Source organism: Eriocheir sinensis, unplaced genomic scaffold (assembly GCF_024679095.1).
Source record: "Eriocheir sinensis breed Jianghai 21 unplaced genomic scaffold, ASM2467909v1 Scaffold328, whole genome shotgun sequence".
NCBI lineage: Eukaryota > Metazoa > Arthropoda > Malacostraca > Decapoda > Varunidae > Eriocheir > Eriocheir sinensis.
Genome location: NW_026111641.1, coordinates 232,298 through 255,393, shown reverse-complemented (window position 1 = coordinate 255,393; position 23,096 = coordinate 232,298). Strand labels below are relative to the sequence as shown.

At 43.2% G+C, this 23,096-nt stretch overlaps 1 protein-coding gene across 2 annotated transcripts; it reads right to left on the bottom strand.

The window, feature by feature from the left end:
- Positions 1-3,961: 3,961 nt before the first annotated feature.
- LOC126991717 (zinc finger protein 84-like) lies at positions 3,962-22,201 on the bottom strand. 2 transcript variants are annotated; one of them, XM_050850414.1, is made up of 3 exons: positions 15,055-15,352; positions 8,639-8,886; positions 3,962-7,546 (listed from the first exon to the last, which is right to left on the bottom strand). In XM_050850414.1, exon 3 carries the CDS (start codon positions 7,138-7,140, stop codon positions 5,722-5,724), a length of 1,419 nt encoding a protein of 472 aa, XP_050706371.1. In that variant the 5' UTR covers positions 7,141-7,546; positions 8,639-8,886; positions 15,055-15,352; the 3' UTR covers positions 3,962-5,721. The 2 variants fall into 2 exon arrangements, with proteins under 2 accessions (XP_050706371.1, XP_050706372.1); XM_050850415.1 differs by lacking the exons at positions 8,639-8,886; positions 15,055-15,352 and adding an exon at positions 22,166-22,201.
- Positions 22,202-23,096: the final 895 nt, after the last annotated feature.

The window sequence follows — 23,096 nt, the reverse complement described above, 5'->3', positions numbered from 1 at the left end:
ATAACGCCCAGCTATGCTGGCACAATATGTTTTCTTAGCTTTCTTGAAAAGTCGAGCAAGATCATCCTTCCTAATGATTTTAAAACACTGCAATCTACAATCCACCTCAACATCAGCAACAGGCATAAAAGGTGTGTACACAAATTCCAATAAAATATTCATCATCTTACTCTTGAAAAAAATACAAAAGTTAGCCGCTAAATCTTTATCACAGAAACCATCGGGATGCTTTCTTCTCAAAGTAGTACCAGTAAGACTATTGAAAAGTTGATATAATTTGTTCATATCTGATCTTGCCTCAAGAATTTTAGTATGATAATAGTTTCTTTTACTCCTACTTATCAAGTCATTATAGCGATTTATCACATTTTTATAATCTTCCCAGGCCACAACAGATCCCTCATTTCTCCATTTACGTTCCTTGCGTCGTTTCTCTCTTTTCAGTGTCAAAATTTCACCATTAAACCAGGGAGATCTATCCTTGGTAGTAATGACCTTATCTAGGACACATTGTTATATTGTGTCTTAATCACCTGATTATAAATGTCAGTAAGACAATTCACACAATTTGATTTAAATAACAAATCATTGTGAACACACTCTCCAGTCATATCTTCATAAAAATTCTGACTAATTTCATTGATAAATGTACCAGCAGAGAAGCCCACCTTATTCCTAAAATAAATTTTCTTAGTTACCTACATATTGGCAATTATGCAGCAGTTGGCAGTTATGAGCCTGTGAACTGGGGAAATGGTAAATTCATGTTCAACATCCACCCTCCCTATGAGATCGTTTACATCATCACTAATGACTAAGTCTAACATATGGCCAGTTGATGAAGTTATTGAACTCACCTTGTTTGACAACTGATAAGATTCAAGAAGCTCACAGAAAGAAACTGTGTTATGGTTTTCATGATCATCCATCCATATATTGAAGTCACCAACAATCAAAACCTTAAAAGAAACCATATCAATTGAGTCCAACAATGCACTAAATTCATCAAAGAAGAGATTAACACTTGACCAAGGTGGCCTATAAATAACAAAGTATGCTTAAAATTAACTTCAATATATTCAAAACTTGATACTTTCACTCGTGTCAACACCCTCAGGTGAGAAAAAATATTCGACAAGAAAATGCCTACACCACCCCCTCGTCTGCCCTCTCTGGGGCTATGAAAGAAAGTGTGAGTAGCAGGTGTCATCTCAGTAATTCTACTTGTGTCATGCTCATTCAACCAAGTCTCAGAAATAGCTAAAATATCAAGTGATTGCTCATTTAACATATCCCTAATTTGAATAGTCATAATTGTTACCCACAGATTGAATATTAACAAAAGCACAATTTAAATATTCAATAACAGACCTAGAATCCATGATCCGTTATAGAAGCCAATTTACTAACTCAGCAGTGAAAACCTTACAACATCTGGCATTGACTATGCTTTACCTCCTCCCTTCTCTGTCTGACACAATTGATGCATTTCTGCGTGTTTGAGGAACAGTCACTAGTTCTATGATTACCACAACAGATACCACATACAACATCATCTTCCTTAAAATTACAGTATTTTTTAAGGTGTGGCCATGCCTTTGACAATGAAAACATGTCAACACATGATATCTATCCCGAATCTGATATCTACCCCAGCGCAATAAAATTATATCACCGTGATCATGAATTGCCCTGCGAACCTCGGGATCACATTTGATTATATATGAGCTGTATGACCCGCAGCTGGTTTCTTGAACAACAGTGTCATTTTCTGAGACACATCAGAAATTGATTGCAAGTAGACATTCTTTTCAATAACATCCTCCTCCTCATCGTGTACATTACATATCATGATTTTTGGCTGCATTTTCTTTATTTTCTTGGTCAAAGCACCACCCACATTATCTTGAATCAAAGTCGCTGCACTGTCTCTACACTCCTCACCCGGAAAATTAACTACCATATTACCAGTCTGGGAGAATCTAGTGTCAACAATAGGAATATTCTTTAGCACTTCAGCCACTTCTTTCTTTTTCTCACTAATCTTAATAGTTGGTTCCTGGGATTTGATAACAAGCAGATTCTTCTTAATCTTGTCAGCATATGTTCCTTTATTGTCATTAGAACATATGAGAGTAGAAATTGTCACATTTGGTACATCAATTTTCCTTGACAAGTTTTTTTAATTCATCCTCAACTCCTTTGCCAGTAGCATAGACATTAGTATTTTCAAGCTCAGCAATTCTAGCATTCTGCTTTATTGTTAGGTCTTCAAGTTGTGCAACAAGCTTTTGAGCAGCCTCCAAATCACGTGAAATTCCAAGATTCCTCACATTACAACCACCACAGTACCAATGTAATTGCTCATTATCAATTATACTCATGCTGTAGCCTGTAGGGGTGGGCAGGTACCGGTACCAGTACCGCTACTAATGGTACCAGCTAAACGGTACGGTACCAGATTGCTCGGATTTATTTATTGGATTTATTGGATGTCCGATTCTGGATTCTGGATATTACTGACTTAGGAACTAGTTTGTATGGTGCAGTGCAAGGCAGCCATGAGGCTCAGTCTGTCTATAGAGCCCCGAGTGAAACAATAACAGTGGACAGAAAATGGAAGCCAGCCAACACAGCACAGCACATTCTCGGAGCATCTATTACAGCCATATCATCCCCGAAAACATTTATAGCAGGGCCAGTTAGGTTATAATGGTTGGTTGTGTTAGTTTAAATATATTCGACATGCGGTGTGGCCCGTCCACAATTACGCAGGTACGTACGCAACGCGGGACAGAGTGGGGCGGCAGTGGTCACTACGCTGGGCACCTTATGGCATGCCCGACACTCGTCAACAGACCGGCTACAAGGTTATACTGGAATAGATTATAAGAGTATGCGTTAGGGAAGAATTCAGAGGGGGATGAGTAGGAGGAATATGCCCAGAATCGTCCAGAATGGAGTTTTTAGAAAAAAGTTTGAGAGAAGAGTTCAGCCTTAGAGATAGATGAGACGGCGGTGCTGCCGTCAGGACTAAGGAGAGGAGGGAAAGATGAAGAAGTGAAGTTGGAGGACATGTGTTTTTGGCTAGATGCCAGAAGTCACGGGAAGAGTTAGAGAAAGCAAGGTTTTGGCATTTTCTATTGATGAAAGAGTTTTTGGTAAGCCAGAGAATAGATTTGGCACGATTCCGGGCAGAAATGTAGAGATCATGGTTAGCGGGAGTTCGAAGGCTCTGGTACCTTTTGTGAGCTGCCTTTCTATCTTTGACAGCACGAGAACAAGCGTGATTAAACCAAGGCCTTTTAGGCTGCGGTGGAGACCCTTGACAGAGCTCTCTATCAAGGGACTCCAGCCCCAGGCCTCGGCGGTTAGCCACGGGTCACGGCCGGCCATGGCCTCACGGTTCTCGAACACATTTCATGGCTATTTCCACAACCATTTTCGGATCAACTGAACAATTGCCCCCCCAGACTGCTCTGGTGGGGCGATTCTTCAGTTGGGCAGAGTTGGGGGGGCAATTCTTCAGTTGATGACAGGACTACAGGGGGCGGCCAAAACCTCACCGGTAGACCTGACATCAGGGGATCAAAACCTCAGCAGTTGACCTGACCTTACCTTAACACCTCAACGGTGGACCTGACATCAGAGGATCAAAACTTCACCCTAACATTTTTGACTAACCTGACACAACTTGTGATCAGTTTTAGCACCATTGGGTTCATGTATTCTGTCTATTGTTCGACATGGCCCGTGACACATTCAAGCCTGTCGTGCTCCCTCTGCTGACTGAGGATCCTTTGCCTGTGATCAATTGGCTTAAACAACACCGACTCTCTCTCTCTCTCTCTCTCTCTCTCTCTCTCTCTCTCTCTCTCTCTCTCTCTCTCTCTCTCTCTCTCTCTCTCTCTCTCTCTCTCTCTCTCTCTCTCTCTCTCTCTCTCTCTCTCTCTCTCTCTCTCTCTCTCTCTCTCTCTCTCTCATCCCAGGACCTCCGAGGCCCCTGCATGGACCTCCGAGGCCCGTGGGCTTTGTCCACCCCTGTGCTATGGGTGTTACGCCACTGCTTGCACCACAGAGGCGAGCACTGTTCCTTGCACCTGCTTTGCAATGTGTAAAGAAGATCAAAATGACCTCTATACCAGATAAGTTGCCACTCTGAAGTTGTTGTCCATTTCTACTCCTGCAAATCCCCTATCAGCTGCTGCCCTCGAGGTTTCTTTCATATAGTTAACTATTTCCACACCTTTCTGGTAATCTTCTCGACTTTCGTCACCTGAGTCTAAGGCTGGGTAGTGGTGTGGACTCAACAGTGGTTGGCTGAGGGGCATTCTGGGGAGACAAAATGAGGGTCATTACATCGGCTACAGTTGATGCAGTCACTCATTTGCTTGGTAGTAAATCATGGTAAATCTGAGTGTTGTCCACGAATAGGGGATAGGTGTTTGGATGATTGTGTTGAGCTGACGGGTGGATAAATTGAGTTTTTGAGGCAATGAAGGACACCAAGTTACCTCTGTCCCATTCAGAAATGATAGCAAGGTCAAAGGTTAATGTTCTGCAGCGTCCAGCCTTGAGTCATGCTTCCCGTTGGGTGGGTCTTCTGTTGAGATGCTGTGCAATGCACAGGAGAGTTATCGGCAAGAGTGGATTGTACAGTTTGTTTTGGAATTAAAGATTATTAATGTGCATTGCCTGGGCTTGGGATGACAGGTTCCTCTCTTCACCTTTGTTGTATAATTGCAACAATAAACTATCAATCAATCAGTAATGAACAACATAAAGAGTGGGAGATACCCCAGAGCCCTGCGGAACACCACTGTTTATAGGCGTAGAGGAAGAGCAGTGACCGTCTGTTAGTTAAGTAACACAAGGCCTCACTGTTGTGATAGTTTCTTGAAGTGACCACGTGGGCCGAGCGGAAAGCGCTCTCTCTCTCTCTCTCTCTCTCTCTCTCTCTCTCTCTCTCTCTCTCTCTCTCTCTCTCTCTCTCTCTCTCTCTCTCTCTCTGGATATTCAAAATCGTTGTGGAAGGCAGAAATGTACTATACAAACTTACACACACACATATATACACTGAGTGGAAAGAATGAGGAAGTGGCTGAGAGATGTGGTGTGAAGGAGACACAGAGGAGAGAGAGACAGAGAAGGCTGCAATGGTTGGGACATGTGAGGAGAGAGACAGAGGGCGGAGTGCTGAGGGCAGTGGAGGTGCCTGGGAGGAGACCAGTTGTAAGACCAAGGAGAGCATGGAGAGGAACAGTGACACAAGACTTGGGAGTGTGGGAAATAGAGGAAGGATTAGCACCGGGCCAGCAAGATGGAGGAGGACCATGGCAAGTCCCACCCCAGGAAAGGGAGAAGATGGACCATAAGCCAAGAAGATGCTGATGACCCTTTTCTAACTATCCCCGTCCTGATGCTGCTCCTCTTCCTCCTTTTCTTCCAGGCTTCCTTCTATTCTCTTCCTCTTCTTTCATCATTTCTTCCTTTCCTCCATTCCTTTTCTTTCTGTTCGTGCTTTTTCGTAATATTTTCTTGTCCATCTTTCTCTTCTTTCTTTCACTAGTCTTTCATTGCTTTCTTTCTTTTCTGTTCTTGTTGTTCCTCCATGTCTGTCTTGCTCTCTTTGTCTTCTCTTTCTTCTTGTTCTTCAGGCAGGGCGGGGTTGCCAAACACTGTCCTCCACCACCACCACATACAGCAGCACCACACAACACCTCAGGGGAAGTGGATCTTCATGTGCCTGGCAATACTCCGCTTGGTCTTGAAATGTTTTAGACAAACATCACACTTGAACTCTCTCAGATCAGAGTGTGTGACAACGTGGTTGTTCAAAGCAGATTTACAAAAGAACCTTCTGTCACACTCAAGGCATTCATGAGGTCTTTCACCAGTGTGTGTAAATATGTGTCTATTTAGTTCACTCTTCACACTGAACCTTCTGTCACACTCAGGGCATTCATGAGGTTTTTCACCAGTGTGTGTAAGGGTGTGTTGTTTAAGGTTACTCTTGTGTCTGAACGCTTTTCCACACTCTTGGCATTCATGAGGTCTTTCACAAGTGTGTGTAAGTGTGTGTGTGTTAAGGTGACTCTTCTTATTGAACACTTTGCCACACTCTTGGCATTCATGAGGTCTTTCACCAGTGTGTGTAAGGGTGTGTGTGTTAAGGTCACTCTTTTTACTGAACACTTTGCCACACTCTTGGCATTCATGAGGTCTTTCACCAGTGTGTGTAAGGGTGTGTGTGTTAAGGTTACTCTTCCTACTGAACACTTTGCCACACACTAGGCATTCATGAGGTCTTTCACCAGTGTGTGTAAGTGTGTGTGTGTTAAGGTGACTCTTGTATGTGAACACTTTGCCACACTCTTGGCATTCATGAGGTCTTTCACCAGTGTGTGTAAGGGTGTGTCTGTTAAGGTCACTCTTCCTACTGAACACTTTGCTACACTCTTGGCATTCATGAGGTCTTTTGCCAGTGTGTGTAAGGGTGTGTGTGTTAAGGCTACTCTTCCTACTGAACACTTTGCCACACTCTTGGCATTCATGAGGTCTTTCACCAGTGTGTGTAAGGGTGTGCTTGTTAAGGTCACTCTTCCTACTGAACACTTTGCCACAGTCTTCACATTCATGAGGTCTTTCACCAGTGTGTGTAAGGGTATGCTTGCTGAGGTCACTCTTCCTACTGAACACTTTGCCACACTCTTGGCATTCATGAGGTCTTTCACCAGTGTGTGTAAGGGTGTGTATGTTAAGGTCACTCTTCCTACTGAACACTTTACCACACTCTTGGCATTCATGAGGTCTTTCACCAGTGTGTGTAAGGGTGTGTCTGTTACGGTCACTCTTCCTACTGAACAGTTTGCCACACTCTTGGCATTTATGAGGTCTTTCACCAGTGTGTGTAAGAGTGTGTGCATTGAGGTAACTCTTCCTACTGAACACTTTGCCACATACTTGGCATTCATGAGGTCTTTCACCAGTGTGTGTAAGTGTATGTCTGTAGAGGCTACTCTTGTGACTGAACACCTTGTCACACTCCTGGCATTCATGAGGTCTTCTACCAGAGTATGTGGGTGTGTTTCTTGAGGTCACCCTTCCCAGGGAGTCTTTTCCCACACTCTTGGCACTCATGCTTCCCTTCAGCAGTGTGTGCAAGGATGTGTCTGGTGAACTTGCTCTCGGTCTCAAATCTTCTCTCACTCAAACTCGACCTTTCCTTTATGACTGGAGATGCTAGTTGCAAAGTGGTGGTGGTGGTGGTTCTACTGAGCACCCCTGATCAGAGCATGCAAGGTGCTGTTCAAAGTTATGGCACTGAATTTTTTCTTTGGCACAAATATGATGAAGGAATTGCACTGTACTGTAGTGCATGGTCTGGCACTGATCCTCACAGCAGTGGCAGGCTGCTCCTGCTGGTCCTGGCCCCTCAGGCTGCTGCCCGGCCCTGCAGCCTCCACTGCAACAGAAGCCAGCAGCAGTGAGGACGCAGCACGGCACCCGCCTCAGACCCTCGCTGCTGCACCAGCACCAGGGGTGGCTGTTGGGACAAAGATCACAGCCTCATAGAAACATGCTTTAAACTGAATACCAAAAGCATCTGCAAATTCCATAAAATGTATCAGAGTACAACACAATTACTGGTTTTCAACCCCAATATTGTGACAACTGCATCAAAGAAACTGAGGCAAAACAGACCCAGAGCAGTGAACTAGCTGCCCTTGACAACCTGGAGGCAACCATGCAGCAGGCAGCTGAAAAGCACCTTGTGGATATGGGAAGCGGAAAACAGAGACAGAACAATGCTGCAGAACAGCCACCACAGAAAAGGGCATCAAGGAAGGGAAAGGACAGAGCAGGGAAGGGTGCAGAGCACCATCACTTTGAGAGAAAGAACAACATGATAACGTGTATCAAAAACAAACAACACAAAAGATAAAAATGAAACCAGACATGTTTAAACATGAAAGAATCAAATCGTCACCAACAAGATTAAAGGAGACAGACCTCCATGACTACTAGAAGGCCTCTGGCTCAATAAAGAGACAAAATAATGCAAGCACTTGTGCTGTACAAAGTCCACAGCAAAACAATGGATGCAACAAACATTTGCCAAAACAACAAGACATTAACAAATACTGGAGAGAGAGAGAGAGAGAGAGAGAGAGAGAGAGAGAGAGAGAGAGAGAGAGAGAGAGAGAGAGAGAGAGAGAGAGAGAGAGAGAGAGAGAGAGAGAGAGAGAGAGAATTAGACATAACAAGTAGTACCTATTAAACAAGGACGCACGGCTCAACAAGCTATTTAAGCCAATCACTTTCCTCACTATAGAAAGACTACAAAATGAACACACTGGCTTCATAAACCACAAACTCAAACTAGCAAGAGCTGTTGTTTTATCGCCACCTTCATCAACAAACTCCCTGTGTCATGTTTTTGACTCTGGGAAGTTGAAAAAAGCCGTCTCATTTTGGTAATCTTCCGGTCATGAGCAGAGGAATTGAGAAAGGCGACTTTGAGGACACGCACACCCCACACAGAAGGACAAAGGCAACTCTGCCCAAAGGTGTGCACCGCGCCATGGCGGAAAACTGGCTGAGGAAAATATCCGGAAATACACGAAAAATGGCTTACCAGGCAGACTGTTACGGGGGTGAAGACTTGCTGACAGTGTGCTGATGGTGTGCTGACTGTGGTTATGGTGTGCTGATGATGGGCTGACAGTGTGCTGATGTTCTGACGATGTGCTGACAGTGCTGATGATGGGCTGACAGTGTGCTGATGACAGGGTGACAGTGTGCTGATGACGTGGTGACAGTCTGCTGATAATATGCTGACAGTATGCTGACAGTGTGCTGACGAAGGACTTCTCTCACCACAGTCTGTCGGGGAAACAAAACAACACTTGCACATCACAATGGAGGTGAGTAAACAGTAAAGGAGATGAGCCAAGGGACTGGAGAAGAGAAAGGAGTTAAGGTGATGAGAAAAGAGCAGAGGAGAGGTGTTAGAGATATAGAGATATATATATATATATATATATATATATATATATATATATATATATATATATATATATATATATATATATATATATATATATATATATATATATATATATATATATATATATATATATATATATATATATATATATATATATATATATATATATATATATATATATATATTTTTTTTTTTTTTTACATTGCGGCCTATTGCACCGGTAGGCTTCTTCCCGGTGGATCCTGATGGTCGGTCCAAGGCTTCTTTCCGGTGGGTCTTGATGATCGGCCAAGCCCGTTCTGGCGCAGGCGAGTGTTTATAGTGGCGCCATCTTGCATTGGCTCATGCTGCCCTCCCAGAGCTCATCTTTGATCCTAGATTCTAGAGTCCGGGTTGATAGGTGGACTTCTGGACAGCATGTGGGTAGTTTTAAGCCACTCAGTGGCGGCTGAAAAGGGCATCAAGGAAGGGAAAGAACAGAGCAGGGAAGTGTGCAGAGCGTCACCGCTTTGAGAGAAAGGACAACAAGATAACGTGGATAAAAATAAAAAAATAAAAAATAAATAAAAAAGAGAAAAATAAAAAAAAACCGGACATGTTTAAACACAAAAGAATCAAATTGTCACCAACAAGATTAAAGAAGACATAAACTCTGAAAACAAACAACCACGGAGACAAATAAACATACACATACACCCTTCTGGTCATCTTACTCTCCTCCATTCGCTCCACGTGGCCAAACCACTTTAAAGTCTGTCGCTTCACTTCTTCCACCACTCCACACTTCTTCCCTTCACCCCTGTGACACATTCCAAAATGCTCGTACACACTCCACAGAGTCGTGGCACAGGGATGGTGTCATGCAATGACCCCACCTCGACCAAAAGCTCTTCTGCTTTCATGAACATGTCGTGGAAATGATTCTCCGCATCTGCTCTGAACTTGGCAAAAATGGTCTTGATGCCACGAATCGTGGCACAGGCTGACACTAGGTCGCCATCTTTTCTCTGAAAAGCTCGACTCGGCTCGAGAGTATGCGCCAAAAGCCGCCAATATACACTTCACTACAACCAGTCCAACGATAAAGCAGGGAACACGTATGGCGATGAGGAGGAGCCCAGCGTTGGTGTCAAGTTCTTCCTCTAGAAAAAACAGCGATGACAGGCAGAAATTCAATGAAAAACAGCACTGCGTCATGCCTCTCAGTCCACCTGGTGGGGCACAGGGGAACGAGCTTTTTGCGCTTGGCCTAGGTGAGGTTGACAACCTCTGTGAAGTGGAGTGAGCGCATATTCGAAGAATGAACGAAGTTGTACACCTCGGTCAGTGTTTGAAGAGCAATCTTCACTTCCTTGACGTCACACGCCTTCGTCAGTACTAGATTCTGCCGGTGGTTAAAGCAGTGGATTGGCTTGGCCAGGGTGTACTTCTTCATGAGTACTGCGGCACACCCTTTGAATTTTCCCATCATGGCACTTGGTCCATCAAAACCAAGTCCCCTGCACTTGACCATGTCCAATCCGAGGTCTTCAATGGTGCGCAAAAGGAGCCAGGCTAAACCTTTACCGGTGAGGTCATAGGCGTGCACAAAGGCAAGGAAGTCTTCCTTTTATTTCCTCTTCGAAGTGCCGAATGATGATAGTGGCCTGCACTAAAACTCACTTTCTGCTTGCATGTGAGGAATGAGGTCATAGATTTTTTCCTAGGCCTTTAAATCTTGCTCTATAATATTCAATATACGATTCCGTTACTGAAATACTGAAAATAAAAAAAAATCCTGAGCTCTCCAGAAATGCAACAGAAAGGTACCAGTTCTCGTTTTGACTCTCCTAGAAAGTGGACATATTAGCAGATGGGGGGGGGGTCGTCCGACCCACCCCCCTGGGTACGGTGTACTACAGCCCTGTACGAGTATATAGATTGTTAGATTAGTGCGGGGCCCATAAGAGCGCGGGGCCCTGGGCACGTGCCCGTTGTGCAATGGCCCTGCAGGAGAGTGAAAAATTACATCAGACACCGAAAAAAAAAAAAATTTGCCTGAACATCCCGTCCACCTCCGCATAGTAAAGCCCAAGGAACCTATAGAGGAGGAATTTTTTAAAGTTTGGAGGACAGCATCCAGAGGTATCTAGCGGCGGCCGGCTTCGCTCCCCAGCTCTCTAGATTTTTAGGTGTATCTCAAATACATTTTTTGTTTTCTCAATTCATGGGTATTTCAAATATTTTAGTTATCCTAATATTTTTTTCGGAGGGGCCCGGGCCATCTGGCTTCCCACCCCCGTATCCGCCCCTGCATATGCCTAAAGCCAACGACACATTCCGTATTATAGTTGCAGTACATTATAAGCGAGTCAGTTATGTACCGACTATCCGCATGCACTCGAAATTTTCTGGGGAGAATTTTTTTTTTGGGGGGCCATTTTGTGCAAATCCTCTTGGAGGCTTTGCCTGTCTTCGTCAGTGAGAACCAAGTTACCAATCTTTGTGTCATCTGCAAATTTACTAATGCAATTTTTGAGTCCAACATCCACATCGTTGATGTAAATAATGAAGAGCACTGGGCCAAGAACCGAGCCCTGAGGGACGCCACTAGTGATCGGCGCCCACTCTGAGTTAAATCCGTCAATCACCACTCTTGTTGTCTGTTGCTCAACCAATTCGCGATCCATTGGTTTACTTGACCGTCAATACCTATTTGCTTTAATTTATAAAGTAATTTATGATGTGGGTCTTTATCAAATGCTTTCTGGAAATCAAGACAGACTACGTCCAGTGATTTGGTTACGTTATGAACTGAGAAGAGGTCGTTATAAAAGGTCAATAGGTTTGATAGGCACGATCTTTTGTTATGGAAGCCATGTTGTGAATCCCCAATTAATGAGTGGCTTTCAAGGTAACTCACAATTTTGTCTCTAATTATGCTCTTGAGCAGCTTACCTACAACTGAAGTTAGACTAATGGGCCTGTAGTTACCTGGTATTTTTCTGTCTCCCTTATTAAAAACTGGTGTCACGTTGGCCTTTTTGCAATCTGAAGGGACGATGTCTTGTCGCAAGAACATATTAAAAAGTTGTGAGAGAGGATAATTTCAATCTTTGTTTCTTTAAGCAGTATAGGATATATTCGTCGGGTCCAGGACTTTTATTTGTTTTAAGGGATTCGGGACCTTTAATGACTTCATCGGTAGTTATTATAAAGTCTGGCAATGCATGCTCCAGATTTACATTAGCACTGTTGTCGTCACTGGTGTTGGTGGTAGTGGTGGGAAGACTGCTTGTATTAAACACCGAGGAAAAGTAATTGTTTAAGAGGTTTGCAATGTGTTGGCTGTCAGACACTTGTGCACCGTCACTGTTTGTTAAAGGTCCAATTCCAGCCTTCCTATTTTTTATATACCTGAAGAAGGGTTTCGGATTATTTTTACAGTTGGCTGCAATGTTTTCTTCATCTCTACACTTTGCCTGACATACTAATCTTTTCACTCACCGCCTGGCTTCATGATAAAGTCTAATGTTTTCGGGCGTGCTTTGTTCTTTCTTTAGCCTGCACAGCAATTTTCTCTCCTTAATCGAGTGTTTAATTTCGCTATTATTCCAAGGTGGGCTTTTAATAGTGTTACTTCGTTTCTCACACACTGGGACAAAAGTGTTCTGCTGAGTGAGTAAATAATCTTTAAAGTTTAGCCAGGCTTCCTCTACGTTGTTGTCACCTGTATTATTTGTCAGACTTCTATGAAATTACCTCTTGAAATTTAGCACCTTTTCTTTATTTTCAGTCACTGTTGATTGAGCTCTGATATCGACGCACACTGATCTACGATCGCAGGAACCAAGGTGTTCTCCTACCGTGACATTAGTGACTAGGTTATCTTGGGGCACTATAGCAAGGTCAAGTATGTTATTTTGTCAAGTTGGTTCAGAAACCATTTGGCTTCGGTAATTTTCTTCTGAAAATTCGATCATTCTATGTGACTCGCCTTCTGTGCCTGACAGTGTCGCCCAGTCAATATGGGGGAGATTAAAGTGCCCTAATGTCAGTGAGTCGCTGTTATTAAGTGACTGCCTTAAAACGCTGTACATTTCAACATCTTCTTCGAGTGATTGCCCCGGAGGCCTGTAGGTGACAGATATATTTAGATTGACTTTTGCAATGTTTACTCGCACGCACAAATGTTCAACGTTAGTCTCTTGTTGTTCTGTCATTGGGTTGCAAATGGTTTTTGATGTAAAGGGCGACGCCACCACCTCTACAGTTAACACAATCTTTTTTGAAGAGTGTAGCCATGTAGTAATTCACTTTATTATGGCCTTCCTAATATCTGCTGAAGAAATTACAACTTGTCATGAACAGAGCTGCAAGGCTAATAAAGGCTCTGCCCCCCTGTGAGAGAATAACACCTGCACTTATAGACTTGCAATGGCTACCCATTAAGGCAAGAATAGTCTGCAAAATACGTGTCTTGACTTACCAAGCAAAGCGGCTTGGTAAACCTGGATATATGAGAAATTTACTACAGGATTTTCATTGGACACTGCCATGTCAGTGAGACACAGTGCAGAACAGCACAGACTCTATGAGCCAAGGGTCAACCTGAAACTGGGTTTCAGAGCATTTGAGAAGAGTGCCCCGCGGCTCTATTATGAGTTACCCGGGGATGTTAACCAACAGCATACCGCCCTATGTGATACAAAAGTGGCCCCCAGTACCGCACTGGGAGTAAATTTTTTTTATTGGCTAAATCCCTTCAAAATGACCCCAGTAACAAGGAAAATAGCTTCATTCCATTCACCGTCACCCATAAGTGCTCTGCGGTTACCTACCCCCGTACGCTTGTGGCTTACCCATGCCACGGCCCACAAGGTGCCATCCCGTGCCTTGGTGTAGTTTATATATATATATATATATATATATATATATATATATATATATATATATATATATATATATATATATATATATATATATATATATATATATATATATATACGAGCATTATATTGTTTTGTGTCTTAGAGTGCTAAAAGTATGTACCGCCGGTCGATATACATTGTTTGTCAGTGCAAAATCAAGTGTTTTGGTGTCGAAAATGGTTCCATAATTCAATACTTGGTAACTGAGATAGAATGTGTGTGTGACTGGCTCAAGGTCACTACTCGGCTGACCTCACAATGATTATAGAACGTTTTCACTTTGTTTCGGACTTGATTTCGTTCGTGTCACACGCCCAAATTCACTTTCCATGTGGGTCGACGTCACCCCTGGGGGCATATTGGCCTGGGAGAGGCTAGGCTGACTCACAAGTTGACGCTCTGACCCATATGAGCGTATGGATGCGCATGGGAGCGTCCTTTCAATTGCAATTAATTACGGAAATTTGCAAACGCATCTGACACATCAACGGTATATGATTGGAAATCGCTTTTAACGCGTAAGACGCGTCAACGGTACTCTACAGGTTAAGAACAGTGGCAGTCTGGCAACCTACAAGAAAGCGCTGAAGACTCACTTATTCACTAAATCCTACGACTTTACAAACGTGAGGATCAGGGTTGCAGTAAAGGAAATAATTGAAACATATAATCCTATTTTTCAAGGAATTACTTCACATACACACAAATATCATCCACAGTCTTTTCTGATACTTTGATTTGAAGCTGCTGTCATTTTTCTTTGAGCAATTTCAGTGAGGACATTTCCAAAACACGACATGATCTGGTTAGACTGTTAAGAGACTAGAGAGTTGTGGTGTGGTGCTGGCCATGGCTGGCTGGCTGGCTGCAGCTGGTCAGTCTTAGGACTGGCTCAGACAGCCAGCCAGGTTACTTATCACGATGTAATATGATACAAGGTTACTCCAACATGTGTTTTACACTAATGTAGACAATATTGAGGTTTACGTTCATTTAATTATTTTCATTTATAAAAAAAATATAATAAATCAACTTAGATAAAAAAATCTGATTTGAATAAAAAAAAAAAAAATTAATTTAAAAAAATCAACAACCCTGTTGAGGATTGAGGACAACTTTAAGTGCTAATGTTACTGTTGTAATGTTGGCGGCCCTGTGGAGCGCTGCTGCAGCGGCGGACCGGGGCCTGAAACCTCATCACCGGTGAACGGAAACAGGTAAACTTGACATGGGTAAGCTTGGGTGTGATTCTGGAATATTACCAAGCTGTCACCTCAGCCACAAAAAGCTTGAAACAGGTAAACTTGACATGGGTAAGCTTGGGTGTGATTCTGGAATAATACCAAGCTGTCACCTCAGCCACAAAAAGCTTGAAACAGGTAAACTTGACATGGGTAAGCTTGGGTGTGATTCTGGAATAATACCAGGCTGTCACCTCAGCCACAAAAAGCTTGAAACAGGTAAACTTGACATGGGTAAGCTTGGGTGTAATTCTGGAATAATACCAAGCTGCCACCTCAGCCACAAAAAGCTTGAAACAGGTAAACTTGACATGGGTAAGCTTGGGAGTGATTCTGGAATATTACCAATCTGTCACCTCAGCCACAAAAAGCTTGAAACAGGTAAACTTGACATGGGTAAGCTTGGGTGTGATTCTGGAATATTACTAAGCTGTCACCTCAGCCACAAAAAGCTTGAAACAGGTAAACTTGACATGGGTAAGCTTGGGTGTGATTCTGGAATATTACCAATCTGTCACCTCGGTAAATCTTAAGAAGTACACTCCACCCCCTCCAACACCCCAGCCCCCCTACCCCGCCAAGACAAGCCTGGGGACCTGTGGGGAACCGGGGTTTTGGGGGCGGAAGCCTAAATCACTGAAAAATGGGCTTCCAAAATTTCCCTAGAAAAATCCCTAAAAGAGGGAAAATTCCATAGTCTCAAAAGTAGGGAAAGTCCCTAACGCATACTCTTGTAGTCTATTGCAATATGACCTAGCATTCGGTCTGTTGACGAATGTAAGGCGTGTCATTGGATTGTGGGCATAGTGGCCCCGCCCACCCCACCCGCGCTGCGTAATTTCTGACGGGCCACGCCGCATGACAAATATATTTAAACTACTCCAACCGAACTTTACGACCTGCTAATCAGGAGGGCTTCCCCCCCCTCGACCCACATGTATATGCGACTTCTTTCTGCGAAGAGGTATTTCTCGCAACACTGGTTGCACCACCGTCGCGGCTGCCGCCACAGGAGGCTGCACTTTTGTCAATATTATCCCATATTTTCAATAATAAATAGTCCTTGAATTGGATTTCGAAAGCGTTTCCATGGTTGTTGAACATCTGTAGAAAAGATATATAAATAGCTAGTGTTGTTTCATAAGGTAGGTAATGGATTGAAATACTGGCACGGTACTAAAACTATTCTTAACCCATCAGTTAGCTTCATCAATCCTTGCAGGGAACCGTTGTTTTGGTGGTGGAAGGCCAAATCACTGAAAAATGGGCTTGCAAAATGTCCCTAAAAAATCAAATAAAGGGAAAATTCCCTAGTTTAAAGTAAGGAAAGTCCCTAACGTATACTCTTGTAATTTATTCCAATATAACCAACCAGCCACCGCAGCGGGTCTTTTGACGAGTGTCGGGCGCGTAATTGGATGGTCACTGTAGTGGAACCCCCCCACCCCCCACCGCCGCCGCCCCAATCCGTATAATCAAGCAACTCTTGGGAAATGTCATGTTTCATAAAAACATATGGTACAATACTGACGGTTAACCCATCCACTTCTTGTAAGTTGATGGTAGATCATTGTTACCGAGTAGTTTGGGGTACAAAATGCAACAGATTTGTGACAGCTGTCATATATGACCCGTTAGTGATCTAACGATTGCTACGTATCACCCTGGCTTCCATTCTACTTAAACTATGAGTACTCGCGTCGAACAATATGCGGTTGGTTTCTGACACGTGACAAGCTTCATGCGACTGCTATTCACAAAACGCATATATGTCACACGCCCGGGTCATTATTTGATTCAACTTTTGGATAGTAATCAGTCCTTTTGTCTAACTACATGCATACCAATAAAGAGGTTAAATAGTCAGTCAACACTTACTGAGAGGTGAAGTACAATGATATATTGAGTGAGAGAGTGAGACTCTGGTCCATCCATCATGGCAGCGCGATGAAAACTGACTGAAAACATGCCTACGTGGCGCTGCTTGTGCGATTCAACCCGCATAGTAATACATCCTGAATATAATCATTTAAAATTATAAAATACAAATACTTGCGCTATTATGTGCTTTAATATAGCGAAGAAAATAACGTAGAACTCATAAAGACCGTTTTATGTCTAAAATCATAAGGATCCATGCGCGTACTGACTTGGGAACTATATAGTTTGTATGGTGCACTGCAAGGCAGGTACGAGGCTCAGTCTGTGCATAGAGGCGCTCGTGAAACAATAACAATGGACTTAGAAAATCCAAGCACCCAACTTTATAATTAACGAGGCTTGCCCCCTGGCCCCTCCCCAAGGTAAAACGTATACGAAAATGCATTTTAATTAAAATTCTCTCACGTGCTAATTTACTACGAATATTGGTTTGGAGTGGTGCTCCCTAAGATTAACCCTGAAATAATACCAAGCTGTCACCTCAGCCACAAAAAGCTTGGAACAGGTAACCTTGACATGGGTAAGTTTGGGTGTGATTCTGGAATAATACCAAGCTGTCACCTCAGCCACAAAAAGCTTGAAACAGGTTAACTTGACATGGGTAAGCTTGGGTGTGATTCTGGAATATTACCAATCTGTCACCTCAGCCACAAAAAGCTTGAAACAGGTAAATTTGACATGGGTAAGCTTGGGTGTGATTCTGTAATATTACCAATCTGTCACCTCTGCCACAAAAAGCTTGAAATAGGTAAACTGGACATGGGTAAGCCTGGGTGTGATTCTGGAATATTACCAATCTGTCACCTCGATAAATCTTAAGAAGTACACTCCACCCCCTCCAACACCCCAGCCCCCCTACCCCACCAAGACAAGCCTGGGGACCTGTGGGGAACCGGGGTTTTGTGGGGGGGGGGGAAGCCCAAATCAATGAAAAACGGGCTTCCAAAATTTCCCTAGAAAAATCCCTAAAACAGGGAAAATTCCATAGTCTCAAAAGTAGGGAAAGTCCCTAACGCATACTCTTGTAGCCTATTGCAATATGACCTAGCATTCGGTCTGTTGACGAATGTAAGGCGTGTCATTGGATGATGGGCATAGTGGCCCCCCCCACCCCACCCGCGCTGCGTAATTTCTGACGGGCCACGCCGCATGACAAATATATTTAAACTACTCCAACCGAACTTTACGACCTGCTAATGAGGAGGGCTTCCCCCCCCCTCGACCCACATGTATATGCGACTTCTTTCTGCGAAGAGGTATTTCTCGCAACACCGGTTGCACCACCGTCGCGGCTGCCGCCACAGGAGGCTGCACTTTTGTCAATATTATCCCATATTTTCAATAATAAATAGTCCTTGAATTGGATTTCGAAAGCGTTTCCATGGTTGTTGAACATCTGTAGAAAAGATATATAAATAGCTAGTGTTGTTTCATAAGGTAGGTAATGGATTGAAATACTGGCACGGTACTAAAACTATTCTTAACCCATCAGTTAGCTTCATCAATCCTTGTAGGGAACCGTTGTTTTGGTGGTGGAAGGCCAAATCACTGAAAAATGGGCTTCCAAAATGTCCCTAAAAAATCAAATATAGGGAAAATTCCCTAGTCTAAAGTAAGGAAAATCCCTAACGTATACTCTTGTAATCTATTCCAATATAACCAACCAGCCGCCGCAGCGGATCTGTTGACGAGTGTCGGGCGCGTAATTAGATGGTCACTGTAGTGGAACCCCCCCACCCCCCACCGCCGCCGCCCCAATCCGTATAATTGAGCAACTCTTGGGAAATGTCATGTTTCATAAAAACATATGGTACAATACTGACGGTTAACCCATCCACTTCTTGTAAGTTGATGGTAGATCATTGTTACCGAGTAGTTTGGGGTACAAAATGCAACAGATTTGTGACAGCTGTCATATATGACCCGTTAGTGACCTAACGATTGCTACGTATCACCCTGGCCTCCATTCTACTTAAACTATGAGTACGCGCGTCGAACAATATCCGGTTGGTTTCTGACACGTGACAAGCTTCATGCGACCGCTATTCACAAAACGCAGATATGTCACACGCCCGGGTCATTATTCGATTCAATTTTGGATAGTAATCGGTCCTTTTGTCTAACTACATGCATACCAATAAAGAGGTTAAATAGTTAGTTAACACTTACCCAGAGGTGAAGTACAATGATATATTGAGTGAGAGAGTGAGACTCTGGTCCATCCATCATGGCGGCGCGATGAAAACTGACTGAAAACATGCCTACGTGGCGCTGCTTGCGCGATTCAACCCGCATAGTAATACATCCTGAATTTAATCGTTTAAAATTATAAAATACAAATACTTGCGCCATTATGTGCTTTAATATAGCGAAGAAAATAACGTAGAACTCATAAAGACCGTTTTATGTCCGAAATCATAAGTCCCCATGCGCGTACTGACTTGGGAACTATATAGTTTGTATGGTGCACTGCAAGGCAAGTATGAGGCTCAGTCTGTGCATAGAGGCGCTCGTGAAACAATAACAATGGACTTAGAAAATCCAAGCACCCAACTTTATAATTAACGAGGCTTGACCCCCTGGCCCCTCCCCAAGGTAAAACGTACACAAAAATGCATTTTAATTAAAATTCTCTCACATGCTAATTTACTACGAATATTTGTTTGGAGTGGTGCTCCCTAAGATTAACCCTGAAATAATACCAAGCTGTCACCTCAGCCACAAAAAGCTTGAAACAGGTAAACTTGACATGGGTAAGTTTGGGTGTGATTCTGGAATAATACCAAGCTGTCACCTCAGCCACAAAAAGCTTGAAACAGGTTAACTTGACATGGGTAAGCTTGAGTGTGATTCTGGAATAATACCAGGTATTATTCTAGTGTTTGCCCATACTCACCCCTCGCAACCAAAATTGGCTAGGGGGCCATTGAGACTTCGGGGAATGCGGTGGTAAACATAAAATGCGTCGCAAATGCATAGTTTTTGAGTTATGAGGGGTTGAAAATACCCTAGATGTAGGGAAATTAGCTACAATTACTTAGATGTAGGGAAATTTCATACATTCTGTTTTTTTTTTACAACGTACGGAAACCACGCAAGGTAATTATTGAAAATCACTCCGCACCCCGAAAATACGATATTATGCCTCCATATTGTACTTAAGGGCATATTATACATACGGACGATGTGTTTACATGGCGACGCCACTGCAATATGGGCAGCGTTGCCAATGATCCAGTTAGCAATGATACGCTAGGTGAGACCAGGTCCACCACGCATGGTTATTTATTATTTTTTTTTTAACACGCACCTTTACCTAATACTATTTCCAATGGTACGCTAGGTTAGCAATGGTACACTTAGTTAGCCATTAGCCCACGCATGTGAGACCAGGTTCACCACGCGTGGTTATTTTTTTTTTTTAACATGCACCTTTACCTAATACTATTACCGATGGTACGCTTGGTTAGCGATGGTACGCTTAGTTAGCCATTAGCCCACGCATGTGAGACCAGGTCCACCACGCGTGGTTATTTTTTTTTTAGAACACGCACCTTTAAGAGGGGGGGGTCCAGGGGGGGGCACAGCCCCCCTTGGTTAACAGTGGGGTCGTTAAGTTCGGTTGGAGTAGTTTAAATATGCTCCCCCACCCAAATACCCCGAGTTCACGCAGGTCCCCCAAGATCGTTGGGGGAAGGGGATTAATTCGGCTTCTTTACTTTTAAGTACTTTTTTTTTTTTACTATGATATATGGAGGCGTATTATCGTATTCTGGAAGCGCGGAGTCAATATCCACAATCACCTTGCATACTGGGAATACGAGCCCGTGAAGCAGATTCAAAATCCGGTCAGTAAGGATTCACGTGTTTGAGCAGCTCGGGAAAGAGGTTCGAGAGCCTGCACTCCCTGCACAAGCCGTAGTATTGTTAAAGGCGCGGTGTTGGATGGATCCCGGCTAGCCGGTGGTTTTACTTGTGTCAGTGATAAACAATGAAGATACACTGTGTTTGGTGCCACGGACTCTACTTGGAGGACAGAAACCTTGCGATGAGGTGACAACGTACTAGAGAGAGGGCATGAGTGTGGTGGAGGCGTTTATGTGAGCACAGATGGCTGCTGGTGCCACGCCAGATGGTGAGGTGAGCATCGTTTGGTGGGTTCACTACGCTTCTCTCCCAAAACAAGCTTGGGGATCCGCTGAGTGCGTGGTTTCCGTATGGGGAACACTAAATTCATCGCAAACGCTCAATTTAGTGGTGATGGGAGGAAAAATCCCTAAATGTAAGGAATTTGCCTAGATCTAGGGAATTTTTTCCCCCCCTCACACACACTTAAAAAAATACGCGATTGCGACGGATTTCGTGTCCCCCACCCAAAATCCTGCATTCCCACAGGTCCCCAGGCTTGTATGGGGGGGAGGGGGGAGTATGGGCAAACACTAGAATTTTACCTTATACCAAGCTGTCATCTCAGCCCCAAAAAGCTTGAAACAGGTAAACTTGACATGGGTAAGCTTGGGTGTGATTCTGGAATAATACCAAGCTGTCACCTCAGCCACAAAAAGCTTGAAACAGGTTAACTTGACATGGGTAAGCTTGGGTGTGATTCTGGAATAATACCAAGCTGTCACCTCAGCCACAAAAAGCTTGAAACAGGTAAACTTGAGTGTGATTCTGGAATAATACCAAGCTGTCACCTCAGCCACAAAAAGCTTGAAACAGGTAAACTTGACATGGGTAAGCTTGGGTGTGATTCTGTAATAATACCAAGCTGTCACCTCAGCCACAAAAAGCTTGAAATAGGTAAACTTGATATTGATAAGCTTGGGTGTGATTCTGGAATTACCAAGCTGTCACCTCAGCCACAAAAAGCTTGAAACAGGTAAGCTTGGGTGTGATTCTGGAATAATACCAAGCTGTCACCTCAGCCACAAAAAGCTTGAAACAGGTAAACTTGACACTGGTAAGCTTGGGTGTGATTCTGTAATAATACTGACCCATCACCTGAACCTCCCCCAAAAAGCTTGTAATAGGTAAGCTTGTAATAGCCTTGTAATACGCACTGGATGGGCGTGGGGGCACTGTGTGGGCGTGGAGGCGTGGGCGGTGTGGCCAACTTCGCAGCGTTGCTCTGTTTTCTTCCGTTGATCTTGACCTTGATCTTGATGTCACAGGACAGAATTAAGACCTAATGCCATAACCAACGTATCCTATAAACTGTTTATGATTGATTGATTGATTGATTGATTGATAGTTTATTGTTGCAGGTAAACAACAAGGGAGAAGGGAGGAACATGCCATCCCAACCCCCAGGCAGGACAGAGTGTGATTATTCCGTAACAGTAAAAGACACTATTGAAGAACATTTAGTAAGCAACAACCTAGTGAAGGAAAATCAAAGTGGTTTTACAAAAAAAGGAAGAGCAGAAAATAATTTAATGGTTTTAAAATACTGTATTGATAAATCCTTTAAAGAGAGGAAACCTTTGTATGTAACAGCTGTGGATTTTGCAAAAGCATATGATTCAGTTAAAAGACAATTTAATAGGAACTTTAAAAGAGTACAGAGTGCACCCAAACCTGATAGAGATAATAGCAGATATATACACAAATGATGTAACATCAATAAGAATAGGGAAAGAAGAGGACATAAAAATGTGTGTAAGCAGTGGCATTAAGCAAGGATGTACAGCCTCCACTACCCTGTTTAAGATAATAACATACACTATAATAGACAAATTAGAAAAGGAGAGAGGGTTCACAGATGAATTCTTTAAATTAAGTGCACTGTTCTTTGCTGATGATGGATTGTTGATATCAAGAACACAGGAGGAAATGGTAAAGATGATCGATGTTTTAACAGACCTCAGCCACACAACAGGACTAAAGATTAATAAAGAAAAAAGTAACGTTTTAATTTTCAACAGCAAAATGCAAATTGAAGAGATTAATGGCATTACAGTAGTCAGTGATATGAAATATCTGGGTATAACA

Bases quoted from the DNA above. Each gene is read 5' to 3' on its own strand.
- LOC126991717 (XM_050850415.1), bottom strand. From the start codon at position 7,140: ATGAGTGCCAAGAGTGTGGGAAAAGACTCCCTGGGAAGGGTGACCTCA.